This window comes from Monodon monoceros, unplaced genomic scaffold (assembly GCF_005190385.1).
Source record: "Monodon monoceros isolate NGI ecotype Baffin Bay Population unplaced genomic scaffold, NGI_Narwhal_1 Super_Scaffold_12, whole genome shotgun sequence".
Taxonomy (NCBI): Eukaryota; Metazoa; Chordata; class Mammalia; order Artiodactyla; family Monodontidae; genus Monodon; species Monodon monoceros.
Window position 1 is genome coordinate 156398657 of NW_021703768.1, and position 21094 is coordinate 156419750.

Below are 21094 nucleotides of genomic sequence, written 5' to 3' on the forward strand. Positions count from 1 at the left end.
GGTGCTGGGGCCCCACCCACGGCCGCCCAGACCTGGGAGGGCAGAGGACAGGCAGCCGCCGGTGTCACTCGGGATGGGAGAGCGTCCAGCCCGCAGGTGCGGGCGGGGCCGCTGTCACCTGGGGCCCTTCCACGACTGGAGACTGCCCTTCGGAGGGACCTCTGTCCTTGGCCTGCTGCCTCTGTTCCCCCCACCCACGTGTGCCCTTCCCCCTGCTCCCTCTGAGTTATCTTTTCCTGTGTCTTTCTGTTTTCCCCTTTCCGCCTTCCTCGATCTCTGGGTCTGTCTGTATTTCTGTCCGGGTCTCCATCTCTCCCTGGAGGTCTCTTCTCTATTTTCCTCCCGTCTCGGTCTCACCGGCTCCTCCTCCCGGCCCCTCCCCCGCTTCCGCCCCCTCTCGGGGGCACCCTCCCTCACCCCCCGCACACATTCCAGCCTCCACCCCCGCCTCGCCGCCCCTCCTTGGGGCCAGCTGCTGCGGCGTTCGGTGCCCGGGATGCTAGGAGTGGGCTTGAGCCGGGGTCAGAGGGCGGGAGCGGGCGGGGGATGGGGACGGCACCCCCTAACTCTTCTGGAATGTGGGCGGGGCCGGCCCCACGGGGTCGGGGGGAGGAGGTCGCCCGCCGGCAGGCGGAGCCGGTGGCCCGAGACAGCTGGCTACATCTGCCCTGCACACGGCCCACACCCCAGACGCTATCCATAGGCCTCGCGGAAGATCAACACAAGTCCAGACGCCCACGCAGGGCCTCTTACCGCCACCAGACCCAGACCAACCCGTCTCCCCGTCCCACACACGCGCTGCACACCCTCCGCAGTCAACGGGTACATGCCGATCCCACCTGAGTGACAGGCTCCGGCTCTGCAGCACAAGGACCCCAATGCACACCGCCCCCACACCCCCAAACCCGCCCCAAGCTACACTTTGGGGGCCACAACCTCAATCAACAGTGTGACCCTCAAAACCCGCAAAATTGAAGGTCACACCAGGCAGCCCAAACTCAGACCCTCAGAGACGCAGCTCAGCCGAGGCGGCACCCAAACCCGCGGACGCTCCAGCCACAAACACTACCCACGCACCGTGCGCGCCTGCAGGCCCAGCCGAGCAGAGCCGGCCACTGGGCTGGGGCAGGTGCAGGGGCCTGTGTGCGCCCACAGAAGAAGTGGGGCTTCCTCCGGCATGGCCGGCGATTCCCTGAGTGTCCTGAGACACGGAGAAAGGAGAGAACAGCAGAGAACTGGGAGCCCCTCCGTGGTGTGTTTTTGTCACCGGCTGCCCTTCCATCACCCCCGCTGACCCCAGGAGATGCTGCTGCTGTGCCCACTTCTCAGATGATGCACCCTAGGCTCAGACAGGAGCCCAGACACCGCCTACCTGCACAGCTGGGCACCGGGCCATCGCTGACACTCAAGGGTGGGATGGTGATCGAAGGCTGGACGAGGTCCATGGGCACCTGTGTCCTCCTGCTTGGGTGTGGGGGCCAGGATGTGGGACTGCTGTGTGCGGCCGCCTGGACACACACAGGTGTCTTCCCTGAGCCTCTGGCAGCTGCCCCAGGGGGGTGTGCTCTCCATGACTGCCACTCCAGTGTTGCCATGGAGATGCCACAGCCCCAGTCAGGGGTGCTTCGGCCCCTCTGTGTGCCTGCAGGGAGCCTGTACGTGGGGCCAAGGTCAAGGGAGCGGACAGGGCATCAGTGGGGGTCAGCTCCTCCCACCCCTGGGGCGGGGCTGTGAACCTCAGCCCTCCCCCCGTCTCGGAAACCCAGGGGGTTGCATCCCCAGCCCCCACCAAGGCAAGCTTTGGGGTTTCCACAAGCACACAGGGGTCTCTGCGCATGCACAGGCCCTGGCGTTTCACACACACCTGACGTATGTCCTCTGCATGAATGCATATTATTGGTGTGGGCCTCCGGGTGTCCCCCGGGTCCCATTCCACAGCCCGTGTGCCTGCCGTTGATGGGGACTGCGGTCACCAGCAAGGCCGATGCGCTGCCTGGCCTTTGCACTTCTGGGATGGGGGCTGGGGCAGGAGCAGAAGAGTGGCAGCTTCCACATTCCTGGGACATGAGTCACAGGGAGCTCCACCCAGGTGCCCCCTCCCATGTCCCCCTCCGCCAGGAAGACCCCTCCTAGGAACAGGAGGTAAACTGAGGCCAGGGCGCAGGCAGCTGAATCTCCTGCCAATTCACAGTTGGCAGCCACCTAGGGATCTCAGATGTCCCCACCTACTCATGCAGGTGGGAAACGGGGTGGGTGGGGACGGGGGAGTCAGTTAAAGTTAAACTCTTCCTCCTGGCTTTTGGGCTCCTGTAGCTCTCCTCTGCCTTAGAGACCCCGGCGGCTGCTGACAGCGCGTGGCATGTTCGCACCCCAGGGGCATGAGTCACACCACCAGCCATGGGCACATATGATCTGTGAGTCCCGGTTCCCCCGCGTCATGCACACGCAGCAGCGCTGTCCTCGGCTGATCCCACACCCTGGTTATGCACATGCTTTGGGGTCCACGCACAACCCCTTGTGTTCTTGCACATAAGGCATGACCATGCAAACATGTTTCCATGTGTGCACACGCACACACACACACGTGTGAGTTCTATGCACACACTTCCACAGCCATGTGCACGGGCACACGGCCCCATTTTCATGTTCACACAGGCATGGTCCCCAGAAACCTTGTTTCTCCATCTCTGTACCCACGAGTCCCCTGCCCACGGCACACATGTGCACCACACCTGGCAACGTACACACACATCCAGTCCCCGCTTCCCTCTCCCTGGCTCTGAGCCCCGGGGATCTGGGCCAGGCGGGCGGGCTGGAGTCTCTGCCAGGGCGGTCCCCTTCCGCGCCCGCGCCGGGCGGCCTCCAGGTGCACCGTCCCTGCCCCAGCCTGGCCGGCCGGGAGGGGCCGGTAATTACGCGGCCCCGGGGTTCCCCCCCACCACGCGCCTTTCATCCCGTCCACGCCCGACCCGAGCCCAGACACTCATTACCGCCTCTCGCCCGGTCATTAGCCGGGGTCGGGGGAGGACCCGGCGTCCGGCGGGCCCGACCCCGCGGGGAGGACAGAGGGGGCGGTGCGGGAGCAAGGAGGCCCCGCCCCCGTCTCCGTGGCCATGCCGGCGCAGCCCCGGGGGTGGTCTTCGGCGGGCGCCCGGGGAGGGGCGTCTTGTGAGTGTGCAGATGGGGACCTCCGGCCTAAGCCCCGTCCCGCCGGGCAGGCGGTGAGCACCGCGTGTCCCGGCCGTGAATAGCAGCCTCGCCCCCGCCCGCGGCTATTTTAAGTCCCCTCCTCGCCGACCACCCCCAGCGCTTGGGCGGAGACGCGAGGGCGGGCCTGAGGGCGGGACGGGAGCCCCCTCCTACGCTGGTGCTCGCGGCCGTCGGCTGGACGGCGGGGCGGGACCGGGAGCCCCCGGCCAGGCTGACAGCGAGGCCGTAGCTCCCCCTTGTGTCCGCGGGGAGAGCGTGGAGTCGCGGCCGAGGGAGCTGGCATCACCTTCCAGGGAGGAAGGTGGTGCCAGCCCCCTGAGACCAGTCCCCCATCTCGCCCCTCACGGGTTCACAAGGTCCTAGGTACACACCGAGTCACAGGGACACGCTGACGTCGGTAGCCGCAGAAACACAGGTGGGCAGATAGGTAACACACCTGAGACGCAAGCACACAGTTCCCACACAATATCCGGTGCAGGCGCACCTGGGGACAGGTATCCATAGGTAAAGGTATGGTATCCATAGATATCCATAGGTAAAGGTCCACACCGTGATGGGAACCCAGGACAGTCGTGGGTACGCATGGAGCCCCGTACCCAGCAACAGGCTCGTAGTAAGTACACGCTTGATAACTGCTGGTGGAATGAATGAATGAACCAGGGAACTTCACAAAACCAGGAGAAGGCAGACTAGGAACCACAGAACAGTGAGGGCGGGGACGGGGGGTGGTGCAAAGAGTGATGAGGGGCCCCGGTGACTGCAAGGACCCCTTCGCCTGGTCTGGGGACAGGAGCCGCCGACCTGACTTTGCTGGGGGAGCAGATGAGAAGGGAGGGGATTACTCCTGGGCTGGGCATGCCTGGCCCCAGGTCCCCTCCATGGGCCCTGGCGGGAGGGCGAGAGCTGAGTGCTGATTCTCTCTGCTCCTTTTAGTAACCGCCCTGCGTGAGTGGCTGACGCAGCAGCGGGCTGCGGCTGATGGGGAATTGTATGGGGGGGCTGTGGCGTGGGGGGACGAGGTGCGGACACGGCTGCCATGAGTCATGAGCTGCTGCCTGGGGGAAGGGGTCCTGAGCCCGAGGAGGGGGTCCCAGCGGCCTTGTCACAGGAGACAGTGTCCATGCTCTTGTTCCTACTGCGTCAGCTAGACCCACCGAGTCTGGGGCCTGGAGTGGGGCTGGAACTTTCCTGGGGTAGGCAGCAAAGCAGGGGTCTCTGTTCTCAAATCGCCCTAACTTTTTTGGCTGTGCCGTGCGGCATTCGGGGTCCTAGTTCCCCAACCAGGGATCGAACCCACGCCCCCTGTATTGGAAGCGCGGAGTCTTAACCACTGTACAGCCAGGGAAGTCCCTCAAATTCCCCCTAACTTTTATGCAGAAGGTATGCCCTTTGAAGACTTTCTGGGGCAGGGGTATAGCTTGGGCCTCTGGTCTGGGCAGGCAGGGGTCTGCACTAGCTTCTTCCACCCATGGAAGGGTCCAGGGCCACAGAAGGTAACATGAGCCAAGGCCTGGGCAGGGGCAAAGGGGTGACCACAAGAGGGGCTCCCAGGAGCAGCCTTGGGGGTGAAGATCTCTGCAAAGCTGGTTCTTCCGATAGCAGAGGTCTCAGGACCCCCAGACAGAAAAAAGATGCAGGGGGAGGAGCCAAGTGGGTTCTGGGTGTGCTGGTGGGCGGCTGGAGCACAGCGGTGAAAGGGAGATGGGGGGGCTGAGCTGAATTTTCGGGTGCAGTGGAGACTGGAGAGTTGGGCACAATGGTGGATTTGAGAGCCCAAGTCGAGGTCAGCCTGAGGTCCAGAGCTGGGATGCAAAAAGTGTCTGGCCAGGTGACTGTGGCGTGTGGGTGCTGCACCAGACTGGGTGAAGTCCGGATTGGGGTGGGAGTTAGGTGTGGTTGTGAGTTGGGATTCGCAGGCAAACTGGGTTGGGTGAAGTTGGGGTGACCCAAAGTTGGGAAGCAGGAAGAATTGGGATCGTGGAGAATATTGGGGTCCCCATAAATGGAGTTGCCTCAGTGTTAGGGTTTGGGCGGGCCTTGGGGCGGATCACACGAAGTGGAACGTTGGGGTTCTGAGAGTTCTGGGGTGTCGGTTATGTTGGCAAGTACATAATGACTGATATCGGGGTTCACATGAAGTTGAGGTGTCCGAGAACTTGATCTCGGGTGGGTGTGGGGACCTGGGTGAGGTCAGTAAGTCGCCGACTGCGGGAGCACCGCAAAGGTCTGGGTTCCAGCGACTCCCAGAAGGTTCCCAGGAGGCTTGGGCCACTGGCAGAAGCCGCCCGAACCCCTTTGTTCTCCGCCACAGGCCGGGGGGGGGGAGGGGGGGCGGGCGCGCGGAAGTGGGTCAGCTCCGCCCCGCCGAGCACTGGCCCCGCCTCCCGCGCGCGGGCGGGGAACTGCGGACCATGCGCGTCCTCGCCGTTCACTGTGCCCCGCGCCCGCTCGCGGGAGGGGGCGCGGCCGGTACAGGCCCGGCCCCCAGCTCATGAATATGAGGCACAGCCACGGCCTCCAGGGCTTCGGATTGGCCGGCGAGGGGCGGAGGGGCGGGCTCGGGGGCGGGGCCTAGCGAAGAAGTACATAAGGCGGGCGCAGGGCGCCCCCCCAGTCACTTCGCGCGTTAGGAGACTCGGGTCGTTGTGCTGTGCCGTCTTCCCGCCTGCGTCAGGGACCTGCCCGACTCAGTGGTGAGGGCCCTGGCGGCACCGGCTCCACGGGCCCGGGGCGGCGGGCGGCCTGCGGCCGGCCGGAGGAGGCGGGGCGGCGGCGGCACGCCCCTGGGCGGGGGCGGTGCCGGGGCGGGCCCGGGGTGTAGTCCGCCCCGCCGGCGGCGAGGGGCAGCGGAGACCGGGCCGAACCGCGGTCGGAGGGCATCCCCCGTGGGCCAGGGTATTCGCGAGCGGGACACCGCCGCAAAATGGCGGCCGCGAGCACGAAGCTGCGCCCTGCGAAATGGCGGGAGCGCCGAGTGCCCGGATGGAGTGGCGTGGGGCGCATGCGCGCGTGGGTGGGGCCAGGCTGGGGCTCCTCCCCGATTTCCCGTTGGAGTAGTGCGAGGGCGACACAACCCCGGTGCCACCCCCAACGCCCCAAGTTTGGGTCCCAGTTACGTGCTGCAGGGCGCCTTCTGGCCTGTATTTCGGAGCCATTCAGCGTAGGCTACCAGCCTGTAAAGGGTCGGTATAAGCACCGCCCCGCTTTGATATCCCGGCGCAGAGTTCCCGCCCCGCCTGCATAGCGCCCTGCAGTGGACCAAGCACGTTGCCACTCCGCCCGCCCCGCGACGGTCGGGGTAGGAGTTAGCCCCTCGCTGTTTGCAACGGGCAGAAACCAAGGTGCACTCAGCCAGTGACGATGGTGGCCAATGCCTGCCTTCAGGGTGTAGCCCTAAACGTCCCGTGAGGGCGTCCCCTGCCTGGAGTTTTGGGGCTCCACAGCCAGGCAGCACTGAGTACTGCAGAACCGCAGTGTGGCCCCAGCTTTCAGGGACCCCCCCAGTCTGGGGAGCGGAGTTGGCCCAAACACAGAGAAGCGGCCAGGGACCCAAAGTGATAAAGGAATTAAGGGTTTGTTTGAATTAAGTCCTGGGTGTGGGCTTGGGATGGTTAAAGGGCAGAAAAATAGTTTCCCAGCGTTTCCCCCCGAAACATACGTTATTTGTATAAAGTAAAGTGTGGGGGACGTTGAGTCTCAAAGACCCTGCAGGACCTCTGAGGCTTTTGATGTTTGTCACAGGCCGCCATGGCATCAGATGAAGGCAAGCTTTTCGTCGGAGGGCTGAGTTTTGACACCAACGAGCAGTCACTGGAGCAGGTCTTCTCAAAATATGGACAGATCTCAGAAGGTGAGGCTGGTGCCAGACTGGTGGCTGAGTGGGGTTGCTCACGGGGAGGGCTGGGTGCTGACCGCGGACCTCTCCCCTGCACAGTGGTGGTCGTGAAGGACAGGGAGACCCAGCGATCGAGGGGCTTTGGGTTTGTCACCTTTGAGAACATCGACGATGCCAAGGACGCCATGATGGCCATGAACGGGAAGGTGAGGGCCGGCTGCTCTGGAGTTCAGTGGGTCTGGGCTGCAGACCGAGGGCGGGAGGTGCAGAGGCTAACCGTGTCCACTTCTGGTCTCCAGTCTGTGGATGGGCGGCAGATCCGGGTCGACCAGGCTGGCAAATCGTCTGATAACCGATCCCGCGGGTACCGAGGTGGCTCTGTCGGGGGCCGGGGCTTCTTCCGCGGGGGCCGAGGTCGGGGCCGTGGGTTCTCCAGAGGTGAGTGCCACTTGCAGGGACAAGGTGGGGGCACTGCTGCAGAAGCTGACACTCACTTCTCCTTCCCGTCCCGTCTGTAGGAGGAGGGGACCGCGGCTACGGGGGGAGCCGGTTCGAGTCCAGGAGTGGGGGCTATGGAGGCTCCAGAGACTACTACAGCAGGTACGGGCGGTGGTCCTGCGCAGGGGGGCCTGGGAGGCTCTGTGGGGACGCTGGCACGGGGACTGGTGAGAGTCCCCCGAGGTGGCCCCCGGCGCTCACCTGTGTCCTTCCTGCAGCCGGAGTCAGAGTGGCAGCTGCGGTGACCGGAGCTCGGGCGGGTCCTACAGAGATAGCTACGACAGTTACGGTAAGCGGCGCTCCAAGGGCCTGTGGTGGGAGCTCAGTGAGCCTCGGTGCCCTCTGGGCAGTGCTCAGACCCGGTCACTATGTTTGCCCCGTAAGGGACGAGACTGTCCTCTTGGGTCTCGGTGCCAGCAGCCACTTCTGCCACAGAACGTAAAGGCAAAACCAGGCTGACCAAGGAGGAAAGGGAGAGCGAGGGCCCACCGAGCAGAGCAGGCCGCATCCGTGCATGTGGGCCGTGCCCGCCACCCTCGGCCATGGGGGGGGTTGGTCGCTCCCGAGCCCCCAGGGCTGAGCCCCCAGGTTTGGGCCGGGAGTGGAATGCTGCCTCTCGTCGCGTGCTTCAGCGCCTTTACACTGTGCCTGCTTCTTGTTCTCAGCTACACACAACGAGTAAAAATCCTTCCTGCTCGAGATCGTCCTTCCAATGGCCGTATATTTAAAGATTTTGGGAGCTCCGCTGAATCGTTAATGTGTAGTGATCACACCTCCTTGTACCCACTTTTGTAGTCTTATTGGTTCTGATCTTGTCAAACACAGCCTGACTGCTTCTGGCCCCCAGATGGCCTCGTTACTACACTTTGCTTTTTAAGGAAGCGCTGTCTGTTTTTAAGAGTCTTAAAAACGTTTTGAAGAGCACTTCCAGTTTTACCTTTTTACCGTGAGCCAAGAGTTCTTTTTTTAGAAAATCACCAGGGGTTGTGAGAGTTTTGTTTTTTTGTTTTCGGTTGTGTTGCTTTTTTCTTTTTCTTTTCAGTGGGGTTGGCCCCATGAATTTGGGTGCCCCGAGTCACTTCTCTTTGAGATTGAACAGACTCTGAATCTGCTCTTTGTCGGAAGCTGAGCAAGTTGTAGCTTTTTTCCAACTCGGTGTCACGTTTCTGAGTGTAGCGTGGTAGAACCGTGCGGGTGGCAGCAGAGCACCCGGGCTGCCCTGGCCCGGCCCGGGCGCCCACCTGTCGTGTGGGACCCACAGTAGACTTGCAGACATCCCCGAGAGGTTCTTGAAAATGTGTATTTATATTGTCCTTTTTTGCCGGAAGACGTACGCATATCCCGTCAATGTTGTATCTGAAGTGGTGAAGGAATTCTTGTACGCAGTTTTCTTTGGCTTCACGAAGCCGATTAAAAGACCATCTGAATGAACCTCGCTCTGACCATCTCCCTTTGATTGCACCACACGCGCCCTGCAGGGGCTCGAGGCAGGCAGACCTGAGCGGAGAGGGCAGCTAGAGGACTAGGTCCGCAGTCCCGCCCGAGGCTGCCACAGCTAGAGGAGAAAGGCAGGGTCAGTGACGCTGGCTGGGCCCCTGTGACAGCCAACGACCACCGGCCCCAGTTAGGCGAGCAGGTGGGTGATGGGAGCGGGCTCTCGGACCGCAGGGCAGCCCCGGAGCGCTTCTGGCCGTGGCAGCCAGAAGGCTCGATGGGGCGGGCAGCCTAGCAGGGACGGTGGACACGGGGGCGCCCGACACTGACCCTGAACTCCGTAGTCTAGAAGCAGGCCAGAGAGCAGACACAGGCAGGGTCCCCGGGTGACCACAGACTGACCGGCTCATTAGCTAGCTCTGCTGTTGCTTTACAAGTTCTGAGCGTTCTCTGCTAGCCTATGGAAGCTGCAGCCCCTCGGAGGACAGAAGTGTTGTGCGCCCAACAGAAACCTCTGAGACGCAAGCTGCTCCCTGGGCTAGCTCATATGTGGAGATAGTCCTGTAATTCGAGGTAACTCCTTTTGCTCGTCCGCATCCCTCTTGTTGAGAGCTCATTTGAAAGTAAAGTCGTGTACCCGGGGAATGTTCCTTTGACTTTTTTGCTTTTTCTTTTTCCTTTTTAAAAAAAAAAAAAAAAAAAAAATCAAGCTAGAACTAAAGGCAGACCCCGGCCGTTTGCCCTTCCCCGCCTGCAGCCAGGCGAGCGGCCCGGGCAGTTGAGCAGGATTGGAGACCACCAAACGCCCCGCCTTTTGGAATTTTTTGTTCATCAATTGACTGTCTTTTCCAGACCTCTTTGAGTCACACTCCTAACTAGCTCTCTCTGATGTCTGTTGCTGCCATGAGTTTTTTCTCAGAGCCCGCGCCGATTTCTAAGCAGCTCCATCCCAAGTGGGTAGCTGGCTCTGCTTAAGAGTACAAAGTGGCCTGGCCCATCTGAAAGGCGCAGGCCCGCCCTGGGCACGTTGGCCCGTGGCGGGGCCTCTTGGGTTGGCCCCGATGACTAGCTTGAGACCCTCCTAGGAGCTGTGGATGGTTTCGGGGGAGTCGGGGAGGGGCGGCTGTGAGCTCAGCCAGGGTGTCAGGATTAACACTCCTTTGCTTTGGCAGGTTGAATGGAAGCCAGTGCGACCCGGAAGGGTGACCCGAGAGCAACAACGACCTGGGGTCACTGCCCCAGGAGAAACTTCACCCGGGAGCAAGAGCCAGCGGCACAGCTGCCTGCCCTTGCAGCCCGTCACCTGTAAGTGCTTCTCGGCGGGGGAGACATGTGGCCCTGTGGCCCTGGCCCTTGTGGTGGGTTCTCCCCCGTCCTGGCTGTGTGACCCCTGTCGGGGGCAGCGTCTTCATTTCCTGCTGGAGCAGCCCTCGTGTCCCCCTCTCACCTCTCCCGTCTTTCCAGCAGGTGCTTCACTGGCGAGGTTGGGGTGCGGGGCTTCAAGGTGCTCCAGGAGGATGGGCGTGTGGTGCTGGCACGGCGGCCAGTCCTCACTCGCGATGTGACAAGACAAATGTGGAAGGTGCATTTGAATAAAGGGATGGTGTGTACACCCACAAATCTGAGTCTGGTGTGGGGTGCGTCGTGGAGGGCGGACGCTGAGCTTCAGCCTGAGGCCTGGCCGGAGGGGCTGTGGAGGGGAGTTTGCTAGAGATAGCCTCCTCTTGGGGCCTTCGTTCTGGCCACGAGCTGGATCCAGACCCGGAAGGCCAGGCGGCAGTTCATTGCCCCCCCCCGGGGCAGTTCTCTCGGGCAGAGGGAGCCGTGGAGGAGGTGGTCCCTTGGCGGCGCGTCCCCCGGAGCCAGGCAGAGGCCTTGTCAGAGTAACCCCGGGCACCTTCAGCTTGTCCGCCCTCGGAGCCGGCCTGCCTTCCCAGGCTGTTTGCCTCCAGGCCTGGTCGTGGGGTGCAGAACGTTGGGGCTGAGCCCCGGTTCTAGCTGCCTTGGGCTCTGGGAGAATTACCTCAAGTCTCAGCAGGGTGAGGTCCGGGTCACCGGTACCCCCCCACTTCTCCCACGGGGTGTGTCTGGTCCCTCCTGGCCCCCGCCAAAGGCGGGATGCCCAGGCTCACAGCCGGGACAGGTCTCCCCTCCTGGAGGGCCAGGGACAGCGGGCCACCGTGCTGGTGTCACCGAAGCCCAGGGCGACTGGGGGCGGGGACGCGAGAGTTCCAGGGCCTAAGTGGGAGGGAGGCCCGCAGGGCACGGTCGCGCCTGTCCCCTCATCGTAGTCCCCCTGCGGGGCGGCCGCGGTGCTCACGCTCTGGGCCGGGGACACAGAACTGCGGCTCCGAGCCTTCGGGGGCGGGGTGCTCGCGGAGCCGGCGGGGCGCGGGGTACCTCCCTGCTTCGGGTGAAGCGAGGTGAGCGGCCGGGGGCGGTGGCGGGCCGGGCCTTTCCGGGAGCCAGGCCCCGCCCCCGCGAGCCATTGGCTGGCCCCGCCCCGGCGCCAGTGAGTGACTGCTCCTCGCGGGGGCGGGGCGCGGCTACCGCTTCCGCCGGGCTATGGGGCTGCGTGTGCTGCCGCCGCGGCTCCTGCTGCTGTCGGCGCTGCTGCTGTCGGTGCAGCTGTTCGGAGCCGCGGACGCCACGCCCCCGTTACTGCGCCGCACGCAGGCCACGCTCTTGCCGCATCCCGTCGTGACGAACGGGACCCAGCCGGGCGCGCCGCACAACACCACACACCCTTGGCCGCTGGGCTCGCCGGACTCGCCGCTTCTGCGTTCCCTCTACGTGGTTACGGGCCTCATCGTCCTAGCCGTGCTCTACTTCCTCATCCGGGCATTCAGGTGCGTCAGGCGCACGCCGCCGCCGCTGCCCTGGCGCGGCCAATGGGCGCGCGCCTCGCGCCCCAAGTGCTGCGGCGCGAAATCCCCGCCTCTCCGGCGCGGTTCGCCATCGTCACGTGGGTGGGGACGTGGGTGGGGACGTGGGTGGTGAGTGGGTGGGGACGTGGGTGGTGAGTGGGTGGGGTCATGCAATCACGTGACGAGCCGCTTCTTCGGGATGTTGGGGTTGGTTTTCGAGACGCAGCCACCGAGACTAGAGGTTGCGGGATGATGAGGGCACCGGGAATTCCCGGGACCCTCTGCGGCTCCCCCAGCCCGGTGACGACGAGCGCAGCGCCCACTAACCCAACTTGCATCTGCCACGCGGGCCTGGCCGCATCCTTTCCTGTAGTTAACGCCCACAGCTCCCTCCCGGCGGGAGCCTGCCCCCGCACCTTGCTCCTCCTGTTTCTTCAGCCCAGAGCTGGCCGTGATCGTCAGTGTTTAGGTTCTGCCCACGCTCTCCCCAAGAGTTGAGGACCCCCTTGCCTTCCCCGCGGCATACGCCCTGCCTCCTGCAGGCCCGTGACCCCGACCCCCTCCTCAGGCCCGTCCTCCCCGTTTGGCTTCCTCTCTGGGGCTGATCTCCAGAGGGCCTTTGTCACGCAGAGCTGATCATATCCAGATGCTCTGAAGGGGCCTTTTCTGTCTTGCATTGACACTGCTGTGGGTACACAATGTTCGTCTCCCATCTGAATACGTGCCACATCCACCACAGAGGGTCCCGTGCTTTCCCTGGTGGTGGTCAGGAGCCGGGGCTTCTGCCCGTGACAGCCTTCTACTTGATATCTTTGGCAAACTCTCTCTAAGGCTCAGTCGTCTCATTAGTAAAATGGAATTACAGCGCCCCCCTCCCAGGGGTCCTCGCCCAAGGGCCTACGCCCTGGGGGCCTGCCAAGGGAGATGTGCACAGCAACTCATAACGATTGTGACCATTATGAGAAGAAACGCAGTTGGAACCGGAAAGTTCACAGCAAGACTCTGGGAGTCGAGCAGACGAGCATTATCAGAGAAGGTGGGAAGCAGGGCAGGGTGTCAGCAGCTCCAGCGAAGGGCCATGAGAGGGCCGCTGAGCGAGCCTGGGTCTGCTTCCAGATTGAAAAAGCCGCAGCAGAGGAGGTACGGGCTCCTGGCCAACACCGAGGACCCCACCGAGATGGCATCGCTGGACAGCGACGAGGAGACGGTCTTTGAAACAAGGAACCTGAGATGGTAAGGCAGCCCTCCACACACCTTCAGGGGCTCCTTGGGTTGGGGGGGGTGGGGTCAGCAGGCCAGAGAGTTAGGAAGACTGTCGGCCGGTGAGGTCCTCGGTGCGGTCAGCACACAACAGTGGCCGGGCCTGGCTTTGCCGTCGCAGGCTGTGTGGCCTTGTCCCAGGGACGTCCATCTCCCAGCCTCAGTTTCCCATTTCTTTAAGATGGGGATGGGCTGCAGTGCTTGAGTCAGTGGGCACTTGCTCTGGGCCTGACCCCGAAGGCCAAGATCAGTGTCAGAGGTGGAGAATGAACTGCGAGGTGCTACCAAAGCTGGGGGGTGGGTCAGAGACGGCCTCTCCACGGCCCCAGCCAGGGGTAGAGCATCCCAGGCAGAGGCAGTGGCAGAGACAAAGAAAGAGGGCTGACAACGGAGGTGAACCAGTGGCCACTGGGCTCAGGGCCACTGACAGGGCCTGAGCGGGGAGGGATGGCCTGTTTAACCCCAGCTTATCGGGGGCTCAGGCACAGAAGCTGAGAGACCACAGGACGATTCTGACTTTCCAAGCCCCCCGAGGGAGGTGCGGGTATGGCCTGGGAATCCCTCTGGTCCCGGCATCTCCTGGTTGGGGCACCCCTTTCCCCCGGGTAGGGAGTTGGCAGGGTCTGCAGGCTGGGGGTGGGGGCTGGGCATGTTAGAGGCACAGGCACAGTGGGGCGGGGGCGGGGCGGGGACGGGGCGGGCTCCCCACCCAACACTTCTCACCTCCTACCTCTCGTTTCCAGATGTACAGGTCAGGAAGGCAGCATTTCCAGCGGCCTTGTGGGAAGGACGAGAGACAGGGCCCCTCCCAGTGCTTGGAATGCCCTGCTGATTCTCCTGCCGCCAAAGAGCTTGTGTGGGGCCTGCCCGGCCTGCCAGAAGCCGCCCCAGCCCTGCCCCCGGACAAGACCGCCCAGGATACCGGCTGGAAGCCAGAGGGTCCCCGGCAGCAGCACGCAGAACTCTGAGGTCCCCTGGCCACGTTGTGACTTGTGCCGATCACCCTTCCTGGTGGGGATGCGGCAGCCCCAAGCTGAGGCCTGGTAGGCGGGTGGGCTGGGGGGCCTGTCTGGGAGCACCATATCCCTGGGCTGAGGACAATAAAGGCAGCCAGTGGTTCTGTAGCTGGTACCCAGCTCCACAGTGGGCCAGACCCAGCGCTCTGGCTCACAGGTGGGGGGTGGGCAGCAGACCTGGGCTCCATGTGGGCCTTAGTTCTCCCACCTGTGACCATTTGGTCCCATCCTCAGGTGTCCAGAGGGTCCCGTGAGGAATCCCACAAAGGAGACAAAGAGATGGGGGAGAACTACTCCCACCTGCCTGGAAAAAGACCCTGCCAGTCATTGTTTTTGAGCCTAGGGAGAACTCCTATTCATCCAGCAAAGCTCCTGCTCAGGGTTCCCCTGTCCATAATGCCTTCAGCCTGGGGCCCCTAAGGGCCATGCTCTCTGCCTCACCACACTCACACCACTATTTTGGGGGTGTTTCCTGAGGAACCCCAGGCTGTAGTGTACGGGTCTGGAGCTTTCTGCAGCCTGAGGCTCCCTGTGCCCACCCTGCCTCTCCCCCATCAGCCTCTTGTGGAATCACTGATGAACCTGGTCCCCCATCCCAGGAAGCCTATTCTGGCACTCAGGCCTCCGGTCCGGCCATCTGAGATCCATCGTGGGTGCCTGAGTCCCACTGGGGCACCTGACCCTCATCCTAGGCGCCCCAGTCCCATGGGGGGTACCTCAGCCTCCATCCTGATCACCTCAGCCCCATCCCTGGAACTTGAACCCCTTTCAGGCACCATAATCCCCTTGGGGCAATCGACCCCCACCCTGGGCACCTAACCCTTTTCCCACCTGAGCCCCATTCTGGGCACCTGACCCCCCCTGGGGTACCTGACTGCCCATCCTGGCCACCTGCGATCCATCCTGTGTACCTGAATCCCACTGGGGCAACTGACCCCCATCCTGGGCACCTGACCTCCTTTCCCACCTGAGCCCCGTCCTGGGCACCTGCACCCCATTGGGGTACCTCAATCCCCATCCTGGCCACCTGAGATCCATACTGGGCACCTGAGTCCCATCGGGGTACCTCAGTCCCCAACCCTGGTGAGGGGCTTGATGAGTTCCTCTGTGGGCCTTGTTTCTAGGCGGAGTCCAGCTGTGGCCTGTTCCCCGCCCGCACCCTGTCATTGTGGTCCTGGAGAGTGGGAGAGGTGGGGCTGGCCTGTGGCTGCCCACAGCCTGAGGTCTCCCCGGGCCGCTGGCCGGAGGCACCGAGGCCGTGTCGTTAGCAGGAGCTGTCATTAGGAGGAGCTGCCACCAGGTGGCAGCCTTGTGCTGCCCGGCCTCTACCATGCTGGCCTGTGGTCTCGGGGTGGCCTGAGGCAAATCGTTGTACAGGTGGGGAAGTACTTCGAAGTCGGGGGCCCTGTTTCGCACGACTTTTCGACCCCACCTTGTTGCCATGGCCACCATGGGATGGCCCCAGCCTGCTGCCCACTCAAGACCCATCAGCCCCTGTGGCCCGTCTACCTTGCAGTCCTGCTGATCTTCCTGGCCCGGCCTGAGCCCGGGTTCCCGCGGAAGAGCTGTCATGGTTAGCTGGCCACCCCTCTCTCCAGCCAGGGTCCTCTGCCTTGGCCCCCAGTTGGCTTCCTTGGGCATCTCTGTTGGCAGCCCCCGACCCTGCTCCAAGTCTGCTCACACTTCCTCTCCCCGCTCTGGTGCCCAGCTGCCGCCTCCAGGAAGTCCTCACTGCCCCTGCCACCCCCATTCTTTGGGAGGGTCCTGTACGGAGTGGCGAGCCGGTCCCCAGAAGCCAGGGAGGGTTGAGAAAGTGAGGCCATAGTCCCTGGGAGGCCCTGAGATGTCAGGCCCCCTGACCCCCGGGCTCTGGCCGCCCTTTCTCCCCGTCTGTTCACTCTGTGGGTCTCTCTCCATGCATCTCTTTTTGTCTCTGCGTCTCTGTCTTTGAACCTCTGCTCATCTCCCTGTTGGTGTCTCTCTCCATCTGCACCGCCTCTCACTCAGCCTCCCTGGGTTTCCGTCTGTCCCTCTCTGTCCCTCTGTCTCTCTCCGTGTCTGACCCGCTGGGACATGCTTTTTTTTGGGGGGGGGGACACGCTTTTAACAGGCGCTCAGACACCGTCCACGGCCCGCCCCCAGCCCCCACCCCGTGATCTGCGCCCCTTTCCCACAGCTCTGAGCGATTTCTCGAGCTTCAAAAGGCACATTAATTACTATAATGAGGTCAGGAGAGACCCGGCGCTCTGCCATCCGGAGGCGGGAACACACCGCGTGCCCCCGCGGCCCCGCGCCTCCTGCCCGCCCCCCTCGGGTGGGGGGGAGCCCCGCCCGCTTCCCGGCCCCTGCGCCTGTCAGCGCCGTCCGCGCGCGCACCGCGCCCCCGGCGTTAGTGCCGAGTAATTGGCAGCCCCCGCCAAGGTTAATGCACTATTAGCGGGAAGTTCTCGGTGGCTAAGAGACGGGAGAGGGCCCTGTCAGCGCGAGATGAAAGGCCCCCGGGCCCGGATGGCTGGAGGGCCGCGTGTGCGTGTGCATGCCGGCTCGGGAGGCCTTCCAGCACCTTCTCCGCACTCACACACGGGCACAGGCATGACACGGCTGCGAGGACAGGCGACACGGCCGCCAGGCGTGCGGGACGGACACAGGGCACAAGCCCACACGCGCGCATACACGGGTGTCGCCCGCAGCGGGTCCCAAGCCCGCGCCGGGTGAGGGTTCGCGGACCAACAGCCCGGCGCCCTCGAGGCCCCTCCCACCACCTCCGTCCCCCAGCCCCCACCCTAGGAGTGCCCACTGACGCGCAGCAAAGCAGCCCCCTCGGCCCGGGGGCCACGTTGGGGGTCTCTGGTTCCCGGGAGGGTCGCTGTGCAGCTAGACGGCCTCGCCCCCAACCTCGGTTCTCCATCTGGGGACTGGGGCCGGGAGGGGGCGGGGAAGCTGGTCAAGGCCAGGCGTCTTCCCTGTAGGTGGGAGCCCCTCTGCTGGCTCTGACGTGCTCTCCCTCGGACGTGGCCCCCGCTCCCCTGGGGTCAGCAGGCGAGGGAGTTGTGCCCTCCCTGGGGTTCCCAGGACCCCTCCCCTGATCCCCCATCCTACCCGGGGGCTCAGCCCCACCCACGTCTCCTCTCTGCGCTGTCTGAGCCGCCACCTCCCTTCTCCACACAGGCCTTGATGTCCTGGTCCCGGACAAGAGTGGCGGTCCAGGTGCCCACTCGGGCACGACTCCACCCAGAGCTGTGCCACAAGTATGGTGACCATGACTAACTATTTATATCCACATTAATTAAACGTAGGTGAAGTCTGAAGTCCTGTTCCTCAATCGCACTGACCACATTTCATGTGCCCAGTAGCCATGTGGAGCTGCTGGTGGTGCCTGTGTTGGACTTGTCCATCCTTGTGGGAAGTTCTTTTGGACAGCAGTGGTCTAGCCCCCAGACTGCCAGGTGACCACTGGGAGGAGGGGGTCTGTGTCCAGGGCCCTGGGGCTGGGAGGGGGAGGAGGGTGGAGAGGAGGGAGGGGAGGGGGGAGGGGGGGGGGGGAAATAGCTGGGATGACGCCTGCTTGGTCCGGCGCTGCCCTGGCTGTGGAGCTTGCAGGAATCTGAGGTCCGGGCTGAGGTTTCAAGGGCCTGACTGGACACTGGACATGAGGGTGGGAATTTTAATTTACCAGCAAGAGAAAGGGACAGGTTAGTTTGTTTATGCTCAGTCACAGCCTGGAGAACTCTCCTTGAGACCCGCTCTGAACTGGTTCAGTGAAGCCCCAGACCCGCCAAGGCCCCCCGCCCTCCCCGGCGACCCCATCCCGCCTCTTGAAAAGCACTCGAGCCGGAGTGGGCGGTGGACTGGGTCCAATATTTTCTGTAATGAGAAATTTTTGCCTGCATATTTTTAGCTTTCTCCAAAGCGCTGTGGCCTTTGAAGGTTGAGGCGGCACTGGTCGCTGATGCCAAGCCCTGGGAATTCACCCTGTGGGCTGGGACGACAGGTAATGGGTGGTGGGCACTGGGCCGGGGGTCAGTGGGCAGAGGGTGATGGGTATTGTGTGATGTGTTGGAGCTTGTGGGCGGTGGGTGACCAGTGGTGGGTCAGGAGCCAGTGGGGGTGGGCAGGGGACAGTGGGTAGGGGTGATCGGTCAGGGTTGGTGGGCGGTGGGCAGTGGGTGCTGGAGCAGAGGTGCTGGGCACAGACTAGGGGCAGGTCTGGGCCTGGCTCGGACAAAACCCTCCCTGAGTCTGAGGTGGACCTTTGAGCCCAGGAGTGCAGACTGCAGTGGACGGGGACAGACCCCATCAAAAACCCTGCCCTGGGTCTGGGCCTGGGGCTGACAGTCGACTCTGAGTGACCCCTGACCCTGATTGAACCTTGAACCTAAGACTGACCCCGGTCCCCAAAGTGAGCCTGACCGCTGACCCTTGATTCCAGCAGAAGCTTACTCTAGAACGACCCCTGACCTTAGCTGACCCCCCCTGCTGGCAGAGCCTGGAGGCTGGGATGGCCACCCACTCTGGGAGGCGACAGAGCCTCTTGGGGGCCCACAGCGGGACCCATCGGGCAGGGGTCCGCGAGGGCAGCTGGGCAGCTGTTCCCACGGCCCCGTCCCCGCCTTGCCCGGGGCCGGACCGTGGAGCAGCTCTGCTCTGCCCTCCCCTCCCCTCCCCGGGGGCCCCTCCTCCGGGAGCACGGCGGGCGCAGGGAGGTTGAATGGGGGACGTGCGCCTTTGTTCCTGTCCCTGCTCGGGCTCTGACCTTGAGAGAGAGACAAGAACAGAAGGAAAACGGAGCTTCTGCTCAAATCCGCTCGGCGGCGGCGGCTCTCGCCTCGGTGGCCCCTGCATGCAAATGAGCCGACCCATCCGGGCCTTTGCTGGATGTCCCCTCACCTGCTGTGCCCTTCTGTCTCCCACACCCCTGCAACCCTGCGGGTCCAAGTCCTGCTGGGTGTGACAGAAGAGACCCTCACCCATCCATGAGGTCCCATGCCATGGAGGGTGCTCTCGTCCCAGGGCAGAGAGAGCTTCTGGGTGGACCCCTTTGCCGGCCAGGCCTGGCAGCCCTGGGCTCGCAGCCCCTCTTCCTGGGCTCAGGCCCCACGCCTTCCAGAGTGGTGGCCCCATCACTTCCCAAAGAGCCAGACCAGCCATCCCGGGCCGAGCCTGGCCTGTGTGGCTGGAGCCCCAGGCCGTCACTCCAGCGGTGTCCAGATGGTCTGTTTGGGGCCTTGCCACGTGACCCTGGGCCAGTTCTGGTCCTCCCTCGGCCTCCCGGGCCGGCCCCACCCACCACCTGGGGGCAGGTTCCCACCCTCCTCTGTGGAGCCACCTCAGCCAGCCCTGGGACTTCAGACTTGGGCACCTGCAGTCAATGGACAAGACCCAGAAGCCAGAACACCCCAAACAGATGGGCAGAGCTCCCTGGAGGGCAGAGAACAGAGAACCTTGTGGGCGGGGATTGGGGGGTGACTGAAGTACAGGGAGGACGACGGGCCTTGAAGGAGGAACCAGAATTTTACAGGAAGAGCGGGGAAGGCCTCCCAGGCACGGTGCAGCCCAAGCAAAGAGGGGTGAGTGCCGGTAGGAGAGCAGGAAGCTCAGGGCACGTGTGGAACATGGCCACAGCATATCGGAAATGTGTAGCTGGGGCGGGTGCATTTACCATCCTCGCCTGGCTGGGGCAAAACTTAGTTTGCCGGTCTCTGGCCTCTCAAGGTTTTGCGAGGAGTTTGGATAATCCCTCACATGGGGACCTTCCAGCTCTTGGCTCCCAGACCCTGCGCCAGGCCTGGGAGAGTGAAACAAAGCCAGAGAAGTGGAATCTGGCTGGGCACCTCTGGCACTTTCCTGCCAGCACTTGGTGACAGCGTACCTCCACAGACTCAGAGTCTGGTGAGGGAGACTATGGCATGAATGAGCACAGAATTGAAGGACAGTCTCCCAGTTCCACGGTCAGCAATTTGCCCCCTTCCTCCGGGAGTGGTCACTGAGTGCCCCGAGCCCATCAGGCACTCTAGCCCTTTGCTGAAGCTGCACCCTCCGCCTGACGCCTCTCCTATCTTCCGCCCCGGTCAGACACCGGTGCTCCCACCTGCTGTTGGCCTGGACCCAACTCTGGGCTGCTGGGAGTATTGGGCACCTACTATGCCTGGCACCCTTAGGGGCTGAGGTCAGGATTCCTATTTTGTTTCCTAGATGAACAAACAGAGACTCAGAGAGGAGAAGTGACTGCCCTGCGGTCCCCCTGGGTGGCAGCAGTGGACACTGGCTTTGGACTTTGGTCAGCCTGACAGTAAAACTCTTCACCAGGCTGGGCGGGGTGGTACGGCATTGGCTGGGCCTGGTTTAGGATTTTGGGGTCTGGGTTTGAATGAGGGAGGGGAGATGGGGGTGAGCAATCTCTGTGTCTTCTGCTTCTGGCGCCAGGCCAGGCTCTGGAGACCCGCTTGGTGGCTTGAATGGAGGTGGTTGAGAGTAACTCAGCGACCCCGGCCTGGCCTCGTGATGACAGGGGCAGATGCAGGGCCCCGCAGAGTTGGGGTGGCCGGGGGGCTTGGGGGGGCAGGACCCCGGGAGTGCAGGCAGCCCGACGCGGGGGACGCGTCCCGGAAAGTCGGGGCGGGGCGGGGGGTGGAGAGGTAGGGGCGCGGCGGGGGCTGGAGCCCCCCTCCCAGCCCCCGCGCGGCTGGGGCACGGCAGGAGGGGGCGCCCGCGGCCCTCCCGGCGCTCGGGCGGGACAAAGGCCGGAGTCCCGGCCCCTCCCCGGCGGTGCGGCGGCGACGGCCCGCGCTCTCAGAGTCCGAGCGGCCGGGCTGGCGCCCGGGGCGACCCCGGCGCCCCGCCCGCCGCCGCCTGACTTCTCCGGCGCCCGAGGTCGCGCGCGCTCAGGCGGGGGCGGCTGGGGATCTCCAAGCGCCGGCGCTCCCTCCTCCCGCCCGCCCCGCGCCCGCCCGCTCGGCGGCGGCGGAGGAGGCGGA

The 21094-nt window shown here is 63.8% G+C and overlaps 2 protein-coding genes across 4 annotated transcripts; both read left to right on the forward strand.

Annotated features, from left to right (window-relative positions):
• The first annotated feature begins 5768 nt into the window (after window positions 1-5768).
• CIRBP (cold inducible RNA binding protein) lies at window positions 5769-10616 on the forward strand. Of its 3 annotated transcripts, none has more exons than XR_003792763.1 (8): window positions 5769-5903; window positions 6952-7060; window positions 7145-7251; window positions 7345-7483; window positions 7564-7645; window positions 7762-7832; window positions 10150-10282; window positions 10442-10616. XR_003792763.1 is itself a non-coding variant. In XM_029217856.1 (7 exons), the coding sequence occupies exons 2-7, from the start codon at window positions 6958-6960 to the stop codon at window positions 8223-8225; spliced, it is 519 nt and encodes a 172-aa protein (XP_029073689.1). In that variant the 5' UTR covers window positions 5769-5903; window positions 6952-6957; the 3' UTR covers window positions 8226-9686. The 3 variants fall into 3 exon arrangements, 1 of the variants encoding a protein (XP_029073689.1); XR_003792762.1 differs by having other exon boundaries at window positions 10445-10616; XM_029217856.1 differs by lacking the exons at window positions 10150-10282; window positions 10442-10616 and adding an exon at window positions 8209-9686.
• Window positions 10617-11542: 926 nt separating this feature from the next.
• Window positions 11543-14212, forward strand: CUNH19orf24 (chromosome unknown C19orf24 homolog). Its single transcript, XM_029217941.1, has 3 exons — window positions 11543-11826; window positions 12961-13077; window positions 13848-14212. Coding segments are annotated over exons 1-3 (402 nt in total). The 3' UTR covers window positions 13849-14212.
• The last annotated feature ends 6882 nt before the right edge of the window (window positions 14213-21094 follow it).

Bases quoted from the DNA above. Each gene is read 5' to 3' on its own strand.
- CIRBP (XM_029217856.1), top strand. From the start codon at position 6,958: ATGGCATCAGATGAAGGCAAGCTTTTCGTCGGAGGGCTGAGTTTTGAC. The intron at 7,061-7,144 runs GTGAGGCTGGTG...TCCCCTGCACAG, and splicing joins ATATGGACAGATCTCAGAAG to TGGTGGTCGTGAAGGACAGG. The intron at 7,484-7,563 runs GTGAGTGCCACT...TCCCGTCTGTAG, and splicing joins GGGCCGTGGGTTCTCCAGAG to GAGGAGGGGACCGCGGCTAC.
- CUNH19orf24 (XM_029217941.1), top strand. From the start codon at position 11,543: ATGGGGCTGCGTGTGCTGCCGCCGCGGCTCCTGCTGCTGTCGGCGCTG. The intron at 11,827-12,960 runs GTGCGTCAGGCG...GTCTGCTTCCAG, and splicing joins TTCCTCATCCGGGCATTCAG to ATTGAAAAAGCCGCAGCAGA.